General features: G+C 39.1%; 1 protein-coding gene across 1 annotated transcript in view; it reads right to left on the bottom strand.

The window, feature by feature from the left end:
* LOC127443554 (lipopolysaccharide-responsive and beige-like anchor protein) overlaps nucleotides 1-21910 on the bottom strand; it is a 309792-nt gene that overhangs the window by 270715 nt on the left and 17167 nt on the right. The window contains 10 exon segments of the mRNA XM_051702239.1: nucleotides 11041-11205; nucleotides 11266-11386; nucleotides 13084-13222; nucleotides 14322-14429; nucleotides 14572-14583; nucleotides 14815-14936; nucleotides 17028-17208; nucleotides 18820-18973; nucleotides 19516-19691; nucleotides 19790-21112. Coding sequence (XP_051558199.1) covers nucleotides 11041-11205; nucleotides 11266-11386; nucleotides 13084-13222; nucleotides 14322-14429; nucleotides 14572-14583; nucleotides 14815-14936; nucleotides 17028-17208; nucleotides 18820-18973; nucleotides 19516-19691; nucleotides 19790-21076 — 2465 coding nt within the window. The 5' untranslated portion in view covers nucleotides 21077-21112.

Here is a 21910-nt window from a genome sequence, read left to right as displayed (position 1 = left end):
CCGACCAATCAATGGCCTCCCAGCTCCTGTCACTCAGAGCTCTAAACTTTGTGAGTGATTAAATCTGGCGGTGTTTTATGGTCTTAGTACACTAGAAGCTACCGTGTGTCACTGTATTGTCATGTCTCATGATGATCTGGTAAACTAGCTGTTTTGTGGTTAGGTTGAAGTTTGAAGAACTGAAGATGTCTTCAAAATATCAGGTTCATCTGTGAAGAGAGTGGTTTGAGTGCCTCTAAACACTACTCTATAACTAGATTTTTAACATTTCTGAAAAAAATAATAATAATATTTTCTGAAGAAAAGGTGAGTGGCACTTGCCCAGGCAAAATTCACTGCCACAATGCTAAGATGTTTTAAGTGGTCGCCAGGGCAGAACTATGTTTTTGCTAAGATCTCTGAGTGATCTTTAGTGTGTTGCTTTGGTTTAATGCTAGGGTGTTGATAGGTGGTAGCTAAAAAGTTAAAAGAGCCCACCCTCAAGTCTCGTGGATATTCGGAATAAGAATTTCTGATCCCTAGATAGGAATGGCAAGCATAAGAAATGTAACTATTCCAAGTTAGATTCTGATTCTTCTTAATGTTTATGTTTCCTTAACGGTTCCAATGACTATACTTTTATTATTTTTGAGGAAGAAATATGTGCAAATAAGAAATACAATTCTCATTGGATTTTATGTCCTCAGCAGCCTGTTGCCAAATAATGAGATGATGTAATTGTTTTACAGAACAGATTCTTGCAAAAATACTTATTTTATGATTTTCTTTTTTATATACAGTACTGGGCAAAGGTTTTAGGCACTTGTGAAAAATGTTGCATTGTGAGGATTTCTAAAAAAAAAAAAAAAGAAAAAGTTTTAATTTATCAATGAATGTCATACAAAGCCCAGTAAACATAAAAAAAAGCTAAATCAATATTTGGTGTGACCAACTTTGCCTTCAAAACAGCACCAATTCTTCTAGGACACCTGGACACAGTTTTCTTGGTTGTTGGCAGATAGGATGTTCCAAGCTTCTTGGAGAATTTGCAACAGTTCTTCTATCTATTTAAGCCGTCTCAACAGCTTCGGCCTCTTCATGTACTCCCAGACTGACTCTATGTTCAGTAGGGGGCTCTGTGAGGGCCATCTGTTGCAGGACTCCCAGTACTTCAATTCTACTCTATTCTATTTGCAAAGGGAATGCTTGGGAGTCTAAAATTAATAATTCTTATTGACACACTAAAGTTTAAGATATAAATAACAATCTTAAGACAAATGTTTTTGTGAAACATCTCAAGTGTCTAAAACTTTTGCACAGTACTGTACACAGTATATATAAAACGCCACTAATTACAACAATACTCATAATGTGTATATTGAACTACACATTGTCATAACAACAACCATCCAGTTATTACTCTGATTGAAGTTTCACAAGCCTTTAGGTGAAGTATGTAATTTCTGCACAACTAGTGGCACCAAATGGAATTACAAAAATGAAGTGTATTTTCAAACAACATTTGCCACTATAACATATACACGCAGGGCAGAAAGCGTGGCAGAGGAATCTGGTCATCTGAAAACATCGCCAGACTGAATGGCAGCTGAGTGTGCGGGGGATTCAGCATGAGGTAGGATGGTTCTTCTGGTAACTAGTATGCGTAACAATACATATTCCAATATCTTACGAATTTATCTGGCGCTCGATAGTAATGAGCTAACTTGTGTGGCAATACCATGAGTGTAGCTTACCTGTCCAGAAGCAACTCAGCAAGTTTGGCATCTCTATTAAACCCCAAAAAGTCCTCCACCTTGTAAATGTGACACCAATGTTCACAATGGTTTTGATCCATTCTCTGTTTCTTTGTCTTTTAGCAGTAGGGCTGGGTATCGATACAGATTTCCCGATTCGATTCCAATTCACAAGCTCTCGATTCGATTAGTTTCCGATTCGATATAGATTCATATGGGTATATTTAAGTTATAATGTCCCTTTTGCTTACATAAAAAATAAATAATCTCCCAGCTAATGATGTTAATTATACAGTGGAACCTAATAACTAGGTAAAATATGAAAATGCTAATTGTACTATTTATATATTTTTTATTTTTTCATCATTTTGGTCACATTTTAGCTTTTTTTAAATGAATGTTATGTATTTAATCAATAAATATGATATTATATTGCATATATTATATTTTGTTACATTTTTACTGTTTAATTGCATAATTTGTACTATTTACAGGTATTTACATTGATTTGTTGAACACGTGCTTAAAACCGGTACTGTCTCTTTAAAACAGCACCTTTAAAATAGTGCATGTTAATGAGACAAGACTCAAGTGGCTTTATCTCATCTGTTCTATGCCTGATTACAATTAAATGTAAAGAACAAAGAATATTAAAAGAGAAATTATTCAATGACAAATCGGTTGTGTGGGGACACGGAACAACTGCTACTCTCAACACACAGTGAACGGATCTTGCTGCTGAATACTCCACCATTATACTACACAATTACTGGTGAGTGAAATATTTACCAGCCAGTTTCCAAATATATAAATTTGAGTGATTGTAGTGGAGTGTTGTTCATAGAGTAAAAGATCGATCCATGGCTTTTGAGAATTGATATTGAATCGAGCAAAAAAAAAAAAAAAAAAAAAAAAGTTATTTTTTTTTATTATTATTTTTGCACAGCCCTATTTAGCAAGTCTTTGAATTTGGGAGAAGCTAAATTTCTTTTCCTCTGTATATGTCTGCCATGGATGGTCATATTCCCTGGCTGAACAGCATACTACACGTAGCCACACCCCAAAATCATGCTATAGGTTGAGCTAGAAAGGATGGGTGGGGCTGAGCGGGTTGCTCAAAATATAAACATCAATGTTTTGATAGTACCTGGGAGGCTCAGAGTTTACACTTTTGGGGGAGGTAAACCCATGTATGGCTTAATTATAGTTGTCAATGAACAATAAACTAGGATAGTGGAATGTATTTTGACATTAAAAAAAAGTTACATACTTCTGTTTTAAGTACACATAACACAATAACAGTTCTTGGTTCATTGCAAGTTGGACATGACGAAATGCTGTTTCAGTAAGTTTTTTATTCGATAAAGTGAGCCAGTTTATAAGACTCATTTGTGTTGGAAGAAGTGATTTATGCTTTGTGGTGTAGATTCAAAAGAACCAACCCATAAGAGTAATTCCTTTAGGAATCGGACTATAATGGTTGCACTGTATATTTTGCACTGCTGATTCAATAGCAGTGTTGCATTACTGCTAACACAGGAAACACTTTCAGAGTAATTGAGCATGGTTTAGCAGAATGCACATTTAAGGAGCGTTAACGGAACCAAAAGTTGTGAAAACCTTTCTGTTCCGGTATTTGAAAATAAATGGAACAGGCTCTTGGTTCCCAAGCCTATCCCTAGACATGGCTCAAGTCCCACCTTAAAAATTTTTTACCAGGCAAAAACTGTCCAATCGCCTATAGAAAAGTCTGATTACACCTCTAGTCAACAAGCCACACGATTTGAGGTATCAGGCATGTCCGATGAGTTCCGCAGATGTGCATTACAATGTTTAATACACAGGGTTAGGAGTTTTGAAACACAATTTACCCTAGGTATGATCGATAGTAATAGTGATAAATGATCAAAAGAATTTAAATACGTTTCAGAGAAGTGCATGAAACAGACTGACATAAAGCAGGGAAGAAACATATAAAAAGTCACGCTAAGTAACCCTGGCAACATTTTTGTAACCGCATAAGTTGATATAAAAGCTACAGTACACATAATATCTGGCAATTCCAGAGCTTCCGTCATGACATTACAGCTTGCTGTTGCACTCTACGCTTTTTAAAATTATCTGTATCAGCTGAAAGCCATGACAGAGCTCTGGCCTTTCACAGTGACCAGTGTTCAGTTTATCAGTGTTGACAGAGAAGGCAATGCTGCGCAGTCACTAACTCCACTCCACAACACATCAAGAGAGATGCTACAGACAGAGGAGTCAGGCTAGCATTAGATAAGAGTAGTCTTGGACAGGCTGTTTCAAATGCTCAGCTGGAGGCTGTCCAGACCCTGAAACAGAATTGAATAAGAGTGCTCTCACACCATTTCTAAACATCTGACCAATGTCTCCTTAACTTGAAAATACCCAGTCCAGGAATTTCAGGGATTGTAGCTCTGTTCCAAAACCTTGATGCCTACTGCCAACATGGGGAGCATCCTAACCTTCATGGAACCTCATAAGTGAGTGATTTGGAAAGATCTACATGGGCAGCAACTCTACATGGAACAAAAAAGTTCTTCGCACGGGAGACTCGACTCACAATTGAATCCAATAGTTTGACATTAGTATGTTGCTAATGTACATACATTACAGACTTCAAGATTCCAATGCGTTTCTCACCAAAACCTATCGTATGCCTTCAGAAGATAAAGGAATCTGACACACAAGCCGCATGGAATACTTATGATACTTTTGGGTTCTTTATAAACTTTATACACAACTGAATCCCTATCAACTGTCATTGTATTGAAAAGACATACTCAGATATTCATAAAATTTCTCCTCTTGCGTTCCACATAAGAAAAAGTAATAAACAACAACATGTGTGTGAGTAAATTATGACAGAAATGTCATTTTTGGGTGAACTACTCCTTTAAGTTGCCTACCTTTTGGACCAGCCTTCACTTCGGAAGCACAAATGCGATGCCTAAAATTCTGCTTCTATAGGCAGCTCAGGCTACGGAACAGATCATGTGTGTGTTCTTTGATGATTATCATAATTTTAAACACAGTGGAACTCTGAACAGAAAGTGGAACCCTGAACTCAAACATCAAACAACAAAATTTGCTCTAGAGCACTTCATTGCTCCAAAAACTTTATCAAAGTGCATTTCTTTTCATTCTCAAATGCATGTTTAGCGCTGGCCAGTGGAAGGAGGGTGGGGTTGACAGCTGCTGACGGAAGGGGTGGGAGCATCCATCTGCTCAAAGGCGCAGGTTTTAAATTATTCAGCACACCATTATCCACATTTAGCCCCAACCCACTACCGCTGTCAATTAATCAGAGCTGCCAGAATTACACCACCGGACCAGAGGGCAGTGCTGACCAGTGTCCATGAAGTTTGAATTCCAGCCGCTGAATTATTTAGCAGTTTTAACCAACACTCCTGGATACAACATGTAACAGCATGTTTCCTGTAATCGCCTCTCATCTGAGATCGGGCACGAGGAAATGTGTGTGAGAAAAAGATTTTACAGGAGATGGATCGATATTTTGTGTTGTTTGTGAGGAAATGTGTGTGAGAAACAGATCTTACAGGAGATGGACCAACATTTTGTATTGTGCTAATGTTCAATAAGGGCAAAAAAAAAAAAAAAAAAGAAATCTGATTCCTCACTTAGAAATTGCAAAGCATGAGGCATTAAACCATTCTGTTATACTGGTTGTAAGATACTGTATATACCATGCTCTTCTATTTTGACATAATTTTTTAAGGTTATATTTCATGTTCCAGAAATATTAGATACATGCTAATGTATTAGTTGTTAGTGCAAGGACATTGTGCATGGATAAAAACAGAAAAAAATTATTTTTACATTTTTCAGAGAAAATGTCTGTGGTGCTTGCTCATGAAAAAACGGCTGTCATGATGCTATGGTGTTCCCACACAAACGTGAGATGAGTTGCATGGCCAAGCATAATCCTTAGAGTAAGGGTTTTGTTCAAATATCTAATCTGTTAGTATGAGCAATAGTAATTGTCATGCTTACCTTAGCAAGCACAAGTATTATAGAACAAACACCATTTAAATAATTACTTGGTTGAGCTACAAAGTCTTCTCTTGTCTTTTCAGTGCATCTCTGTGAAATTCAAGCCCTTTCTGCAGCCATATTTATTTGTTCATGTGTAAATCAAATTACGTTCAACGCATTATTGTGACACCATTCACCAGTCTCTGGATCCTATCAGCAAATATTTGCAGACTTCATGTCAAAACAAGAGTGGGGTAAGAAAGACATACGGTAAAATCAGGGTGTTATTGATAGTAAATAAATGTAAGGTCCATTTTACCCCTGACCCCAGGTCAGTTTTATTTGGAAGACACTGTTTTGTTCCATATATAATGGTCATAAATCCCCCTGGGATTCAATCCTAACAGTCTGGGTGCTCCGACATACACGCACACATACTGGCACAGAGCATAACTTAAGGAGACGCTGTGTACATAGTATGAATGGAGTTAAATGCAGAAACACTTTAGTAGAGGGAACAGTGGGAGTATTCATGCCTGCAGGTATGAAATATTTGGTTGGCATTTCAGATGATCTAACTCATTTATACATGTGGTTGAGGAGTGTAGAGGAAAGCACATTAGTCAAATCTTCAAAGTAACGTAATTGGGCAAATTTTACTGTAAGGGACTCAAAAGAAAAAGAGCAAGAGACACAGAAAAGGGCTGGAAAGAGAGTGGGAAAATAGAAAAGAGGAGGAGAAGAGGACAGCCCTTACAAGAATACAGAGTTCTGTCAATCATTGCCCCAATGCAAATGAGCTTTGTGGAGAACAGTTTTGCGTGAAATATGAGTAAGACTCTTATTCACCAAACTTTTGGTGAACATTGCATTTTAAATCTATAGTTTGCAATTATTTTCAGTTAATTAAGTTTTTCACTTTTTTTCTTCATTCACATTAAAGCTGAAGAGTGTAACTTTTTCAGTGTTAAAATACTTTCTTTTATCCCAGCTAAATATGCAGAGACAACTACAGTATAAGTAAGCTATTTATCAGTTAATTTTCATGAAAAACTGTAAACACTGTGGCTACGTCCACATTAATATGGATACATCTGAAAAAGGCGTTTTCATTTTCGAAACAGCCTCCGTCCACACTGCTGTTTTTTGAGTGTTTTTCTAAAGTTGCCCGTCCACAAACTTATGAAAATTCTTAAATCCCCTTACTACACATGCGGAAATTCACCGTTCTATTTACGGTCTGAAATGCAATTGTCCTTGTGTTCCGTCATCGGACAGCAATTCCGGGTAAACTTCCCATCGCCTTTGAAGAAATGCAATGTGAAAATGTATCTTTAACAATGCTATCAAAGATAAAATAGTAACATACATAGGCTGCCATCTTGATTGTTTTGGGTTGAAATGATCGCACAAAAAATGTGTCATCGTTTTCAGATATCTCAGTTTTCCCAGTCCACACTATAATGCGAAGATGGCGTTTTCAAATTTATCCACTTGGGAGAGAATTTTTAAAAAGCTCAGTTTTCACTGTCAAAAATGCACTCTCAGCGTGGAAGGAAGGCCAAAATGTAGAGAAAAAGATGCATTTTGAAATGAAAACCTATTCGTGTGGACGTGGCCCATGCCTCGGTGGTGCTTTGAAAATTCGTGTTTGTTTTGAGCGACCCATCTAGACCCTACACAACAACACTGACTCCAACACTGACTTTCTTTGCATGCCCTCACTTCAATTTAGAACACTTGATAATTTAATCAAAATAACAAAATATGGATGAACCAATGGCGTGAGCTGGGGGTGGAACTATCTATTTGTTTCATTAATGGCAGGAATACTTTCTGTATACAGAAAGAGGTTTTGAAAACAATGTTTGTTTTTTTGCAATTCCATTCAGTGGCGCTAGCAGTGCAGAAATTACACACTTCAGCTTTATTATAATGTGACTAACCACATATCACTTAAGTGAAACGTTTGACAGCTGTGATGAATCATCCCTTGTTGCTACAGGTTTGCTATAACTATTTGCCAGTAGTGGCCGATATCTGTGAAAAGTTTGCCACAAAATTGTTTGCCAGAAGCAGAAAAATGTCCATTGTTGCCAAAAGTTTGCTGCAGGTTTACCACTACCAGTGAAAAGCTTCAAACTTCTGGCAATTATTTGCAGCAAACTGTTTTGTTTGCCACATATTGACAGCAGGTTACCCAAAAGTAAATAGTTTATGCAAGGGAAGGAAATGCGTGTTAAAGAAGGGGCATGTGTAACTGAACTTGGAAAACACCAGACTTGGAGCAGGAGTCATCCAGATAAGGAGATAGAGGGATCTGTAAGGAGATAAGATTTTCTCTGGGGCCTTCGTCTGGTTCTTGATGCAACTCATCGATTCTCACTGATCTAAGACCAGCTCTCCCAAACACATCCTAAAACCATCCATAAGAATGAAAACTGGAGCAACTATACTGCCATACACAGGCAAAATGCACAAACTACACCAATACTGAAAAAAGTTAAAAAAGAATTTAGCGGCACGTGGACAACCAAAGTATACTTAAGCCTTCAGACTGACTGAAGACCTGATGACAAGTCCCCACCTGAATAAGAGCAACAGTGAAAGTGCTCTCAGAATGTTTCTTTCTTTCTGAGAGATGGCTGCAGAGGAGAGCTGCAGTGACTGCTGGGAGCTCAGCAGGAGCCAGAGTAATCCCTGTCCTGATACCAGCAGCGTCCTGATACCTGACAGAGCATTCCTCATATAAAAACACAAGGCCAGATCAGAGGGATGTCTCACAGATGCCCAGAGGGTGAACGAAGGATAGGGGGAGAGAGAGAGATGGAGAAAAAAGATGTGAGAAACTAGGAGGTAAATGGAGAGAAGATGGCATGATATACTTCTATTTCTAACACAAAAGCAAAATGATTTGCCTTTTTTGAGTTTCTCTCTCTCTCTCTCATCTCTCTCTCATCTTTTTCTTTTTGTAATAATCCCTCTCTGGTTATGTCAGACTGATGCACACACAATGTAGCAAATGAAAACCAGACATTGAAGAAGTCCGCCAAAACATAGCTGTGGATCTTGTTTCTCAAAGCATCCCACCCTCCCCACAGAGTAGCAGTTAAGCTACACTCTTTAGACCTTCACTTTTTTGAAAACAGAAAGTAATGTGAAGGAAGAGCTCTGAAAAAGCATCACAAAAAGACACAAAAGAAAAAGGGGCCTGTTTATGTTGGTGGCATGATCAGAAGTCCTTGCTATTCACACACCAGGGGTGGGAATCAGTAGATACAATACAGGAAATACAATAATTGTGATGTATTTACAATAGTTTACCCAGTGGACTTCAGCGCACTTAATTCAGTGCATCATTTACAATCTGCATCATTGTAAAGCAACAGAAATAGCATAGGCACGTCAAAAAATTATGCAAGGGAACAGTGCATCTTTATTCCAGCGTGTTTGTCACTACACAAAAGTGCTTGGATTTTAGCTGTATGGAGGATCTTTATGGACAACCTAAACAATTCAACAATATTCTGTTTTATTCAGAGCTTCTTCTAAGTTTGCAATTTGGTCAAATTGAAAATATTGATTATTAATTAACCTATTTTCCACTGTTTATTTTGTTTCTCACACACTTGCTCTGGGTGATGGTCAAAATATTTTGTAAAAAATAACAAAATATTTTTATTCTTTGCTTTAGAATATCAATATAGTGTCGTGGTGTCAAATATTGCAATGCACTGTGTCACACACAAACCAGCAAACACAAACAAATACAGGCTCAAATACACTGGCAGAGGACCTGAAAAGAGAATATTGTTTGTGTGCACACGTCTCCAAAAGGCTTTTTTGATTGGCTCTGCTTTGTAAGGCAGAACAGCACCCTTCCACAGCAAGTCAGATACTCAGAAAGTCAACCAAAAAACACACAGGCTCCTGACACGGTGCCATTGCACACTCACAGAAAACATGCTTTCATGTGAGGACATAAAAAAAAAATATGTGGAGAGAGAACAACAGCTGATAAAAGGGTCATGAAATGGAGAATCAAATTTTCCTTGATATTTAGACATATAAGAAGTAACTGTACAATAAAAACATACTGTACATTTCAGAACTCAAAACCTCCTCCCAAGTCTAAAAAGAGCATTTATAGTTGCCACCCTGCTGAAACGTCTCGTTTTGAAATCTGTCTGTTCATGACGTCACGACACATTGCTCATTTGTATTTACACAACCTACAACATGCATCATCGCACCCACGGCCCCGCCCACTGGCGCGCAGTTCAAGTCAATAGAGCAGGCCTTCCGTGGCTAAGTATTCCTAACATAAAACCTAAGGGGACCCATCTGGACTATTTTGAATTATTTTGTATAAAAACTGTACACAGACTCTTTGATCGCTGTCATGTATCTTGCTGCTTTTAAAAGATGTGGTGCCAAGTTACAACTCTGAAAGGGAGAAGCAATTCTCTTTCATTCAGCTGCTGCCTCTTGTTGCTTTGAGCACAAACACGTCATGGACACGTTCTTTTGCCCATTTGCATTCTTTTTAATTGTTGGTGTATGTAAACATAGGACGTCTTTGACGATGGATGTCTTTGACATTTGAAGTTTTTTACCGTTTTAGTGTGTTTCCGGCGATGTGCACCTCTTTGCGTCTACAGTATGTGTGTGCATCATTTCAACGTTCTTTGGACTATGATGTGTTAGTTTTTTTAATGTCAGCATGGATTGCTTGTGAAGTGTCATAATACGATTCAAGCTTTGCAAAGGAAATGTTATTGAAGGATGGGCATTCGTGAATACTTCAAATGTCATGACTGTTTGATAGTTTATGGTGCTGAGTGTTAACAGTTGTGCTTGCAATGAATGGTTTAATATATTCAGATGCAATGTGTTGGATGTGTGTTATGTGTAAACCCTGCAATTTTCTTTTAAAATGTCAAGGTTAATTTTCTTCCGATTGAGTTTGCTTTGAGGGGCTGCATGATGTTAGCCACTCAGAACAGTGGGCATTTACATTGAAGTTTTAAGGAGGTGCTTATGCCAAAACTGAGCGTTTCAGACAGAGGGCCAAAAACAGGGTGGAAAATTATCATGTATTACTAAATTATGACTGTTTTGGTGCAAAAAATTTTTTTTACAACATTATCGTTGGACCTCAGGGAAGATAATAAAATTATTTTAAAAAAGCAATTCATGACCCCTTTAAATAGAGGTAGAAGCTGTTTTGCAACAGATCAGTGTGCTCTGATTGGCCAGTAAACATTGATTTTGATTTGTCACTCACCTGTCAAAGGAGTGGAACTGGACAGATGGATCATGGGAGGCATCCCCGACCGCACCCAGAAAGACTGGTGGTAAGAGGTTGGGGTCCACCATGATGTCGTCAGATGGTGCGCTAACGAGGCTTCTCAAAATATCCCTCATATTGATGTTTTTCCCTTTGCTGTCTCTATCAGAGACCTCTTAACCTCTCCTGACCTCAGAGGACAGAGTGGACAGGGCTTCAGACACAGTGTCTGGCCCGGTTCGTGTGTCAGCATCACTAGGGATGATGGAGGACTTCTCATCTTCCATGTTAAAGTCTCGTCGGCGTGCTGACAAACCATTCTCGAGATCAGACTGAACACTTTCTGCATGTCACAAACACATAAACGTTTACTGATAACTAAGACTGGATACATACTAGAGGTCAACCGATGAAGGATTTTGCCAATACGATAACTAAGGTGGTGGAAAAGGCAGATAACTGATTAATCGGCCAATATTTTTTTAAATCGATTTACAGAATGCTAAAACGTTTTCTTAGTAATGACGGAGACTTGGCTCTGTTGTACATTAATGCTCTATATTTAGGTATTTACTCAAGCTTTTAATAGCCTATTTATTCACCAGATAATAATATACACATATATACACACACATATCACACACCGATCGGCCACAACATTAAAACCATCTGTCAAATATTGTGTAGGTCCCCCTCATGCCACCAAAACAGCATTCTGAGATTATATTTTTCTCACCACAATTGTACAGAGTGGTTATCTGAGTTACTATAGACTTTGTACTATAGACAGTTCGAACCAGTCTGGCCATTCTCTGTTGACCTCTCTCATCAACAAGGCATTTCTGCCTGCAGAACTGCCGCTCACTGGATGTTTTTTGTTTTTGGCACCTTGCGGAGTAAATTCTAGAGACTGTTGTGTGTGAAAATCCCAGAAGATCAGCAGTTATAGAAATACTCAAACCAGCCTGTCTGACAATCATCCATGCGATTATCTAATCAGCCAATCGTGTAGCAGCTGTGCAGTGCATAAAATCATGCAGATACGGATCTGGAGCTTCAGTTAATTTTCACATCAACCATCAGAATGGGGAAAAAATTTGATCTCAGTGATTTGGAGCGTGGCATGATTGTTGGTGCCAGATGGGCTGGTTTCAGTATTTCTGTAACTGCTGATCTCCTGGGATTTTCACACACAACAGTCTCTAGAATTTACTCAGAATGGTGCCAAAAATAAAAAACATCCAGTGAGCGGCAGTTCTGTGGACGGAAATGCCTTGATGTTGAGAGAGGTCAACAGAGAATGGCCAGAGTAGTTCGCACTGATAAAGTCTATGGTAACTCAGATAACTGCTCTGTACAATTGTGGTGAGAAGAATATAATCTCAGAATGCTATTCTGAGATGCGGGTTGGCACAGTTTTGGCGGCACGAGGGGGACCTACACAATATTAGGCAGGTGGTTTTAATGTTGTGGCTGATCAGTGTATATACAGTATATACATATGTCACCAGATGAGTTTTAATGCAGAATAAGGTTTATTAGAATTCACAAGATATGAAGTTGGAGACACGTTTGTGCTGGCGGGGCATGATTCCATATACTCACATTTTTCTTTGCATGACCTCGCTTCAATTTAGAACACTTGATCATTTAACCAAAATAACAAAATATAGATGAATATTGTCAATGATGAGAAATTTTGATTTGGATAGCCCCCACGAGGTATTTCACTTCTAGAGGCCACTGTTATACTGTAGAACAAAGCCATTCTAATTGTAGAATTATCCTGCGCCAGCCACAGAGGAACACAGAGGAATAAAAATAAATAAATAAATAAATAAATTTGTCAACTATCGGCATAGTTTTTTGCAGAAAACCGATAGTTCCAAAAAGCAACTATTGGCACTGATTAAATCGTAAAAACTGATATATCGGTATACCTCTGATTCATAGAGTACCTATGTGTAGCTGGTCTTTACAGAGGGTTTTTCTGGGTTTATTTTTTTTGTAACAGTGGTGTATGTGGGTTTAGGTGATTACCTGTGCTTCTGACTGACTGTGTGCGCTGGATGTGTTTGTCATTGTGTGGCTCCAGGATGTCCCTATATTTGGACACCATGAGCACGGAAATGAAGTAGACCACTGCCAGGGCCAGGAACTGAGCCTGTTTACTGTCCTCCTTTAGTACAGACACGCAAAACAAGCAAAACAATAAAAAAATGCTGCTTACCAACATATCACAACTACACCAATACATGTACAGTATATTAGTGACATATAAAAAGTCAATATTTGCTTTATTATTATTATCACTGGCAATGGTTGTTATCAGAAGCTACTGATATATAAACTCAGCAAAAAAAGTCCTCTCACTTTCAACTGCTTTTATTTTCAGCAAACTTAACATGTGTAAATATTTGTATGAACATAAAAAGATTCAACATCTAAGACATAAACTGAACAAGTTTCACAGACATTTGACAAACAGAAATGGAATAATGTGTCCCTGAACAAAGGGGGGGTCAAAATCAAAAGTAACAGTAACAGTCAGTATCTGGTGTGGCCACCAGCTGCATTAAGTACTGCAGTGCATCTCCTCCACATGGACTGCACCAGATTTGCCAGTTCTTGCTGTGAGATGTTACCCCACTCTTCCACCAAGGCACTTGCAAGTTCCTGGACATTTCTGGGAGAATGGCCCTAGCCCTCGCCCTCCGATCCAACAGGTCCCAGATGTGCTCAATGGGATTGAGATCCAGGCTCTTTGCTGGTCATGGCAGAACACTGACATTACTGTCTTGCAGGAATTGCCTACCGTCTGTAAGCTGTTAGTGTCTTAACAAACGTTCGACAGGTGCATGTTCATTAATTGTTTATGGTTCATTGAACGAGCATGGAAAACATTGTTTAAACCCTTTCCAATAAAGATCTGTAAAGTTATTTGGATTAAAAAAAAAAATTCTTTAAAATACAGTGTCCTGAAAAAGGGATGTTTCTTTTTTGCTGAGATTATATGATGTTGTTTTTTTAATTTTATTATTTATTTTTTTATTTTTTTATTCATACTATATAATAATTCCATTGTAATGTTCTGGAGTTTTACTTGTATCACATAAAACTCTGGATGAGAGTGTTAGTGTGTTTAAGTGTTTATGGTTTATGTTTGTTTTGGGGGTGGTGGGTTTAATAGCGAAAGTCTAGATTTGTAATGTATCGGTAATCAGATATTACATAACAATAATGAAAAATCTTGTCATCAATATATCAGTGCTACTCACTATGCCTCTGAACACCACAGCACGTAGACGATTGATGTCCATGTCCTGCAGCAGTCGGTCTAAATCTCTAAAAGGAGACATCCCTCCAGTTACAATGTCCACAGGACTCTGTAACGCACAGCACACAAACAGAGTTCACACAGTTAGCTCTACAGAAAAACTCCTAATATCCCCACTGCCTTATCAAAGCAACAGTCGATATCACTTACGATTTTGGGAAAACTTGGGAATCTTTTGTTCTCTACGCCACATTTAGACCGCGCTGAGGATCAGAGACATAAATACAACAGTTTTGCAAAAACTCTGAATAACAGATGAAATGTGACTATGGGCAACAAAACACATGCGGAAGAAAAAGTGTTTTTTACTGGAACCATCAGAATCAGACCTAGGAACTTTGACCAAAAGACATATCTTAAACTACCAGCTGGACATTAAAGTAACGAGAGAGAGAGAGAGAGAGAGAGAATCACTGGCATGATGTTAAACTTGCCTGTGCTGGTATAGACTTGACGGCTCCCAGAAGGCTTTGCTGTCCACGGCTGCTCTCTGCATCAGACTTACCCAGAGTGTGGTGCTGACATTCCAGACAGTTATTCACAGCCATCGCACACACTGAGGGAAAACAGAGAGAGTGAGAGAGAGAGAGAGAGAGAGAGAGAGAGAGAGAGAGAGAGTTGAAGAGAGCAATTAAGAAGTAAAAATACGGATAATGCCAGATGCAAGGGTAAATAAAAAAAAAATTCAAAAAAGATAAATAGATTTAAGGAAACAAGATATGGAGAGGCACCTATGAGAATGACTACAAATACTGTCTTCTGAGTAAAAACAGGGGTGAAGACAGACTCAAAAATGTGAGGAAGACATTTCTTAATTAGATAACTGAATGGGAAGCAGTCCTTAAATATCACCCTGTTCCTCTTTTATGTAAGTCAATGGGGTTTTTTCACTTGTTTTTTTGTCTGCCAAGTCAGATTGCTTAGAAAAGTATTAGCACACCTTCCCTCAGTAAGCTCCACAATTTGAGGTATCATTCATGTCTGTAGCACAAACGGTTTAATACACTGGGTTAGAGGTTTGTTCAAATCCCTAACCCTACGTATGAGCAATAGTAATAGTAATGATTGCCTCAGCAAGCGCCCCTAAAACTAAAGTACATGCGCACAGATAGAATTAGAAATTAGTGTTCTATAACAAAAATGCAGAATAATTCAAGCATGCCACAAGGTCATCTTTTTTCAAAATATAGTCCTACCAGTTTGGGATGAGTTTTTCCTTTAAACCGTTAAATGTTTGCAAAACAGATGATGTTGCTGAAATACCTCCAACCAGGTAACAAACGTGGCATGAATCATTCTGTGTTTAATGATTGTAGGAGGGTTCCCACTATGGTGCAGAAAAAATCCTCTGTTACTGCTCTTAATTTGATGTATTGCATGCTATAAGAGCAATTCTGGTGCATGTGAGTGTGTGTGTGAGAGAGAACAATTACAATCTCCCAAAGACACACATAGTTTTTAAATGTACTGCAAGCGATTTCAGCACAACAATGTGTGTGTGACTGTGTGCATTTGAGTGTATGACTCTATGTAACCCTCTATCCTCTTATGCCTTGACAACAGACAAATGTAAACTCTAAAATGCTTAGATTACAGGTATTATTCCACTGCGAGAACCGACCAGCTTTTTCAATTAAACTGTTCTATTTTAGTGAGAGAGGGAGGGAGCAAGAGAAGAAGGGATTGCAGGAGAAACCTTATTACAGATCCCAAATCAGATTATATGCAGACAGACCTCATCAAATATTCATTTTATACTTTCAGCCGTCCTAAAAACAGGCTTCAGTTTCTCTCCCTCTCCACCAATAAGAAGGCTCTGCCCTGAACTTGCCACACACTGTTAAGTTGATTTAACATGGCGGCTATTTTGTTAGTGGCTTTGTGTGTAACATGGGCGAGAGAGCTGATGTGGCAAAGAGGAACAGTAATAGCGTGGAGAACTGTGATACTCAGAGGAGGGAGAGATTTGATGGTGTCTAGATAGATTCAGAGAGGGTCATGTAGAGTGTGTGTGTATGTTCATGTGTGTGTGAGTGGTAGAAAGAAATTAATTATTTAACTGATCTGAACGTCTGGATTTCAGTTATGTGGACTGTTACGCAGGAGTGCAGTATGTGATACATAGAACTATAAAGAAGGAGGTGCCTCGGGCTACAAAAAAGGCATTAGAGTCAATGGGCTGATTATGGTCGTCATTTTAGAGCACTGCAGTGTGGAGAGCTTATAATAACACTATCAGAGAACTCATACGTAAAAGAGAGAGAATGGGAGAAAGAGAGAGAGAGAGAGAGAGAGAGAGAGAGAGGTAGTTATTACATCTACCAAATGTGCCAATAGAGAGAAATCAATAAGCAAAAAAAGAGTGGGGGTGAAGAGAAGGGGGAAAAAAAGGAAAGAACATCTGCAAAAGACAGAACACAGGAGAAAAGGGACAAAAAATAAAAAAAGGGGGGGGGTTCAGGGAAGCAACATAGAGAAGGACATTAATTGAAAATGATGGAGTGATAAAAGAGGAGCAGCAGCAAAGTGTGAGTGAGCAGGACAGGACAGGAAAAAGAGATCTGAAAGAGATTCAGGGGTACCGAGAGAAAATGAGAAATACAGAAACAAAAACAAAAATAAAACAGAGATAAAGAGAGAGATATACCCAAACGTAGGCATTGTCTTAGGATTCCTCCAGAGGACATGTTCTTCTCTGCCTCGATTTCTGTGAAGGTGAGTGAACTGGCGAAGATGAGCACGTCCACTAGATTGATAAGCCTCTGCAAGAACATCAGTGATGCCTCCACAGCCAAACCCTGAGATGCCTCAATATTCTCCAGCTCATGCTGCAAGACAGTGACATCAATATAATCAACATCATTGCTGTAACTATAGCCTTCATCTTTGCTCCAGTCATTATAATACACCTTCATCATCACCCTAAGCTTTCCATTTTCACCCCTGTGGTAATCATCAAGCCACTGTATCAAATTACTCATAATCAGGCCCAAACAGAATCTGTAGACTTTTTTTGAATTTTCTGCGCTGATTTTGAGGGAAAATTTGTGGAATTCTGCAAAAGGGATTTAAATATAGTAAAATGTATTAAATGGATTTGAGAGTACTATCCTCTTAGGATGCTTTCACTGTAGCACTTTTGGTGCGCACCCCGGTTCTAATGACTTCAAAGTTCAGTTCATTTGGATGATGTGAACGCTGTTTTCAGAACTAAGGTGAACACCCACGAACTGCACCAGAGTCCACTTGAAAAGGTGGTGTTGGGTACTGTTTAAGTGAACTCTGGTACAGTTCGCTGCTGATATGAACGCAATCATACCAAAATGCAGAAGTTAACGGCTTGTAATATAATTTTGCGTCTTTGCAGGCTCTTGATCTCAATTATTATGGTATAATGCATTTCTCATACCTGCTTGTGTCCAAATAAATCCTCTTCAGAGAGCAGGTCACATTCTTCACATCTCATGCAACCCATTCGCAGGCTCGAGGCAGACAGCAGCTAACATTCATCACATAATTGCACATTCAATGCATCCGTGGCAGACAAACATAAGTGTCGTTCTGTGCATGTAAAGTTTTGGTGGTAAATACAAAGATGAATTCTTAACACAGTGAAGCTGACATTTTCTTGAGTTGTTACCTAGTTACAGTGGTAAACAGCTGCTGCTTGTACTCACGTTGATGACATAATCAGACCGCAGTTCTGACTCAAATAATATGATATGAACAGAAACTAGCGGGGGCAGGAGCAGGGGGGAGGAAACGAACTCTGGTTCGGTCCAAGCAATTGAACCACGTGTGAAAGCCCCCTTATTGGTAGTTGAATGGATCCTGAAATTACCTACAATATTTAATAAACAAACATAAAATAGTGGGGAATTTAATAACTTTTATGAATGACAGATGTTGCAATTCTGCAGAAATCTGTGCCGTTTTCTGCTCATGATCATTAAAGTAAGAATAATAACGATCATCACCATTAGGATGCTAACAGTCTTATCAACCTCACTAAACACTGGTGTTGTGGAGTGAAAGATCTCTATGTGTAGTGATATGAAAACATGAAAACCAGTCAGCAACCAGTTTGCAGTCTATTAAGATTCTGTGTTTTGTTCCACTTCTCCTGACCACCAGAGGTGGTGCAAAGCACTTGTTCATAATTTGCAGCGCCAGCCAGAGAACATACCAACACGAACCTTTCACTTTCTCACCAAAGGAAATTTTTGTCAGCATACTGTATATTTAGAGCACATTCTTGCCCAGACTGGACTGGCTTCTTATCAACTTGGGTGATATTGTTGGGTACACTGGTAACATTTGGCTGCTGCTGACCCTGTTGATGGGTCGCAGTTTAGTTTTGCAGAGTATTAACTGTGCTTCACTGTAAAAATAAATTAGTTAATGCCAGCAGAGTATGTTGCAGACAAACACACACTGACCGTAGAGGAGGTGGCTGCAGAGAGCAAAGGAAGGATTCCTCCGCAGGCCATGATGAGGTTGTCCACCACCTGAGAGACGAGATGGACAGTGTTGTGCACAAACACCACATTCTCACTGCTGTTCACAAAGTCCATTACAGTCTTAGTCGAATGACTATAGAGAGAGAGAGAGGTAAGGTGTCATTACCATATCAGAAAGCCAGCTATGAAATAGCATCTGTTCCAACATCAAAGAGAGCTGTATGTGTGAAACCTGAGGGAAATATGAACTTACTGTATGTTAGTATTACCAATATTAAAAAACTTGACTAAACAAGCTATTTCCAGGTTACCTACAACTTAATGCCTACAAACAGAATCAGTAATGCTCTTTTGAGTGTTTTCTTTTTTTAAATATGCATTTACAGTCATTCACACATTGTGGAAGCTTAGGAGGCAATTGGGCAGCACCATATCCAGTTGTGAGGGACTAATAATAATTAAAAAAGAATGCTTAAGCTAAATAAAATTAAACTACTATTACAATTAAAACAAAATAATATGCATTTCTGTACATCTTAGTGTGCCAGTAATTTCCCTTCTGTGTGCCATCACCATTCAAAGTTGCCTAGTTTAGCAAAAATGATTTACGAAGTTGAGTCTACATGTCAACTCAAGTGTAATTTTGTCTGGTTCGATTCTTGGTGCTTCTCTCACCTTCTCCACATCTGTTCATCTGTCTCAATGGAGAAGAGCAGATCTGTCAGAAGACGCTGGTGCACATGAGACCACTTGAACTTTGGGATATGGAACATGGTGGACCATGCAGAAGACGAGCTCCCGTTGCCCTGACCTAAGGAACTTGTGGCAGCTGCTTGGTTTTGGGTCAGGTTCTGTACAAGAGACATTTGTTACTCTCACATTTGCATTATGTGGCCAACCAAGAAAGTCAGATCATTCATTAAACCAAGATATCTAAAATCCGACATACTGTTGTTGATGTCTCCTTCAGCTCCACTCTCTCTGTATCAGAGGCTACACTTGACACATCCAGTCTAGCTATTTTAATCTCTTTGATTTTAGTTGCTGAGTTCTCAGTCACTACTGCCTTCAGAGTGTCATGGTTGGTCCCAACATCCTGAATAATCTCTGTAGTGGCCTCTGCTACCTCTGTAGGAGGTGCTGTGGCTTCTGTGGTCTTTTCTGCCTCAATAGGCTGACTCACTGTGGCTCGTGGCTCTGCACTCTGACCCTCTGTGTTCAAATCTACCTCCACCATGGGGGCTGGTGCATCATTGGTTTCCTTTGCCTTGGAGAGGTCCTTCTCATCTCGTGTGTCTTTTTCCATTGACTTTTCCTCTTGTTTGGTTTCTGGCATCTTCTCTCTCTCCTTTCCTTCATCTTTATTCACAGCACCACCGTTATCCTTTTCACCATCTCTGGCTGAAGCTGAAACAGCAGAAGACTCCTCCAAGCCGTCATCACGGACCTTCACAGAGTTGCTAACTGAAGAAATATCAGTGTGTTCTTCATTTGTGACAGAAGCTTTAGTGGTTTCATAAATCTCATTCTCTTTTGTAGCTTCTTCAAACGAATCTTCAGTGGCAGTACTGAGAGCCTCTTTCTCCTTACCTTCTACCTGAGTATTTAGTTCAGTTTCAGTATCGCATATTTTACAATCTGCTTCCTCTGAAATCCTCAAAGCTTTGGTTTCTAGTTTGGTGTTCTCATCCATTGCAGTCTGTGCAGTGTTTGCATCATCTGTTACACATTTCTGTAGATCAGCTCCATCAATCTGCTCTTCAACCTCCCCTACGTCCTTTCCATAATCTCTTTCAGCCTTCGTCATGCCAGTCTTAACTATTTCTATTGTTTCATGTTCTCCTTCAATGTAAGCCTCCATTTTCAGATCGTTTTCCAAATTTCTCATTTCATTATCATTTCCTGGTTGTTTTGTTGTGTCTTTTTCACCTTCAACCCCTTCTTGTGGCTCTAGTGAAGCTGCAGCTGGGTCTGTGTGTCTCTCTTCCTTTTCTCTGGCCAGAATATTGGACACTGTGACAGGGACTTGGGTCCTCCTCTCTTCACTGTCTCCAAGCTGAATGGCAAACTGCTCCTCCACGTGTAGCTCAATTACAGTAGATGGAGCTGTCTCTTCTGCATGCAGCTCACCATTGGCATCGGCATGGAGATTAGAATCCCGGCTGGTGACAGAGATCGATCTGATTCTGGTTTCAGACCCTCCCTCAGAACCTATCTGCTGGTATTCATGGAACATATGGGCCAGATTTTCTTTGTGTTGCTCAAAGGTGACCTGAAGATAAAGGCAGTAAGACAGTTTAGAGAATTATTATTTATGCTTAGAAGCACAAATTCAAATCATGCCAAACAAAACAGACATTGTCTCGTAAGCTGCCTTGCTATCTATTGCCTACATGCCAACTGCTTTCTAAGGCAACATTCTAACATGAAAAAGCATGAAGGGGAACTCATGATTGATTTGGAACATTCTACCAAGGCAACAATTCTCTCTGCATCATACAAATCTTCACGCAAAACTCACAGGAGACTCGACTCACAACTGATTTCAACAGAGTTTGGCATTACATTGCTAAGCACTGTAATACTCTAATAGGCATAAAATTACACATTAAACACATTTATTGGGTAAAAGTCCATTTTGGATTATATTGAACATTTATTTAGATACTTTTTAGTACTGAATTAATTTAATTATAATTTTGACATTTCACTCCATCACACCAGATGGATTTCTTTTGCTGAGCTCCTTGTAATGTATTATGGGATTGCCTTATCCACAAAGTATACATGCGATGCTGCCTTAGAAACTGGCCAAAGAAGGTATCTAAGGGTGCTTTCACACTGGCAATTTAGTTCAAAACAGAGCACGGTTCGCATCAAAAATTGGTAATGTGAAAGCTGTCATGTGGACCGGGGAGCGGACTGCAGTACCGAACCCGAGACTACCTGTAGGAGATGGTCTGAGTTCGGTTGCAATGGAACTGTAGCGTGATTCGTGTGAATGTGAAAGCAACTCCGACTCGGGTGCGCACTTGTTCAGGAAGTAAAGTAACCTGCGCATGCGTTTTAG

Source organism: Myxocyprinus asiaticus, chromosome 7 (assembly GCF_019703515.2).
Source record: "Myxocyprinus asiaticus isolate MX2 ecotype Aquarium Trade chromosome 7, UBuf_Myxa_2, whole genome shotgun sequence".
Taxonomy (NCBI): Eukaryota; Metazoa; Chordata; class Actinopteri; order Cypriniformes; family Catostomidae; genus Myxocyprinus; species Myxocyprinus asiaticus.
This window is presented reverse-complemented; position numbering and strand designations above follow the sequence as displayed.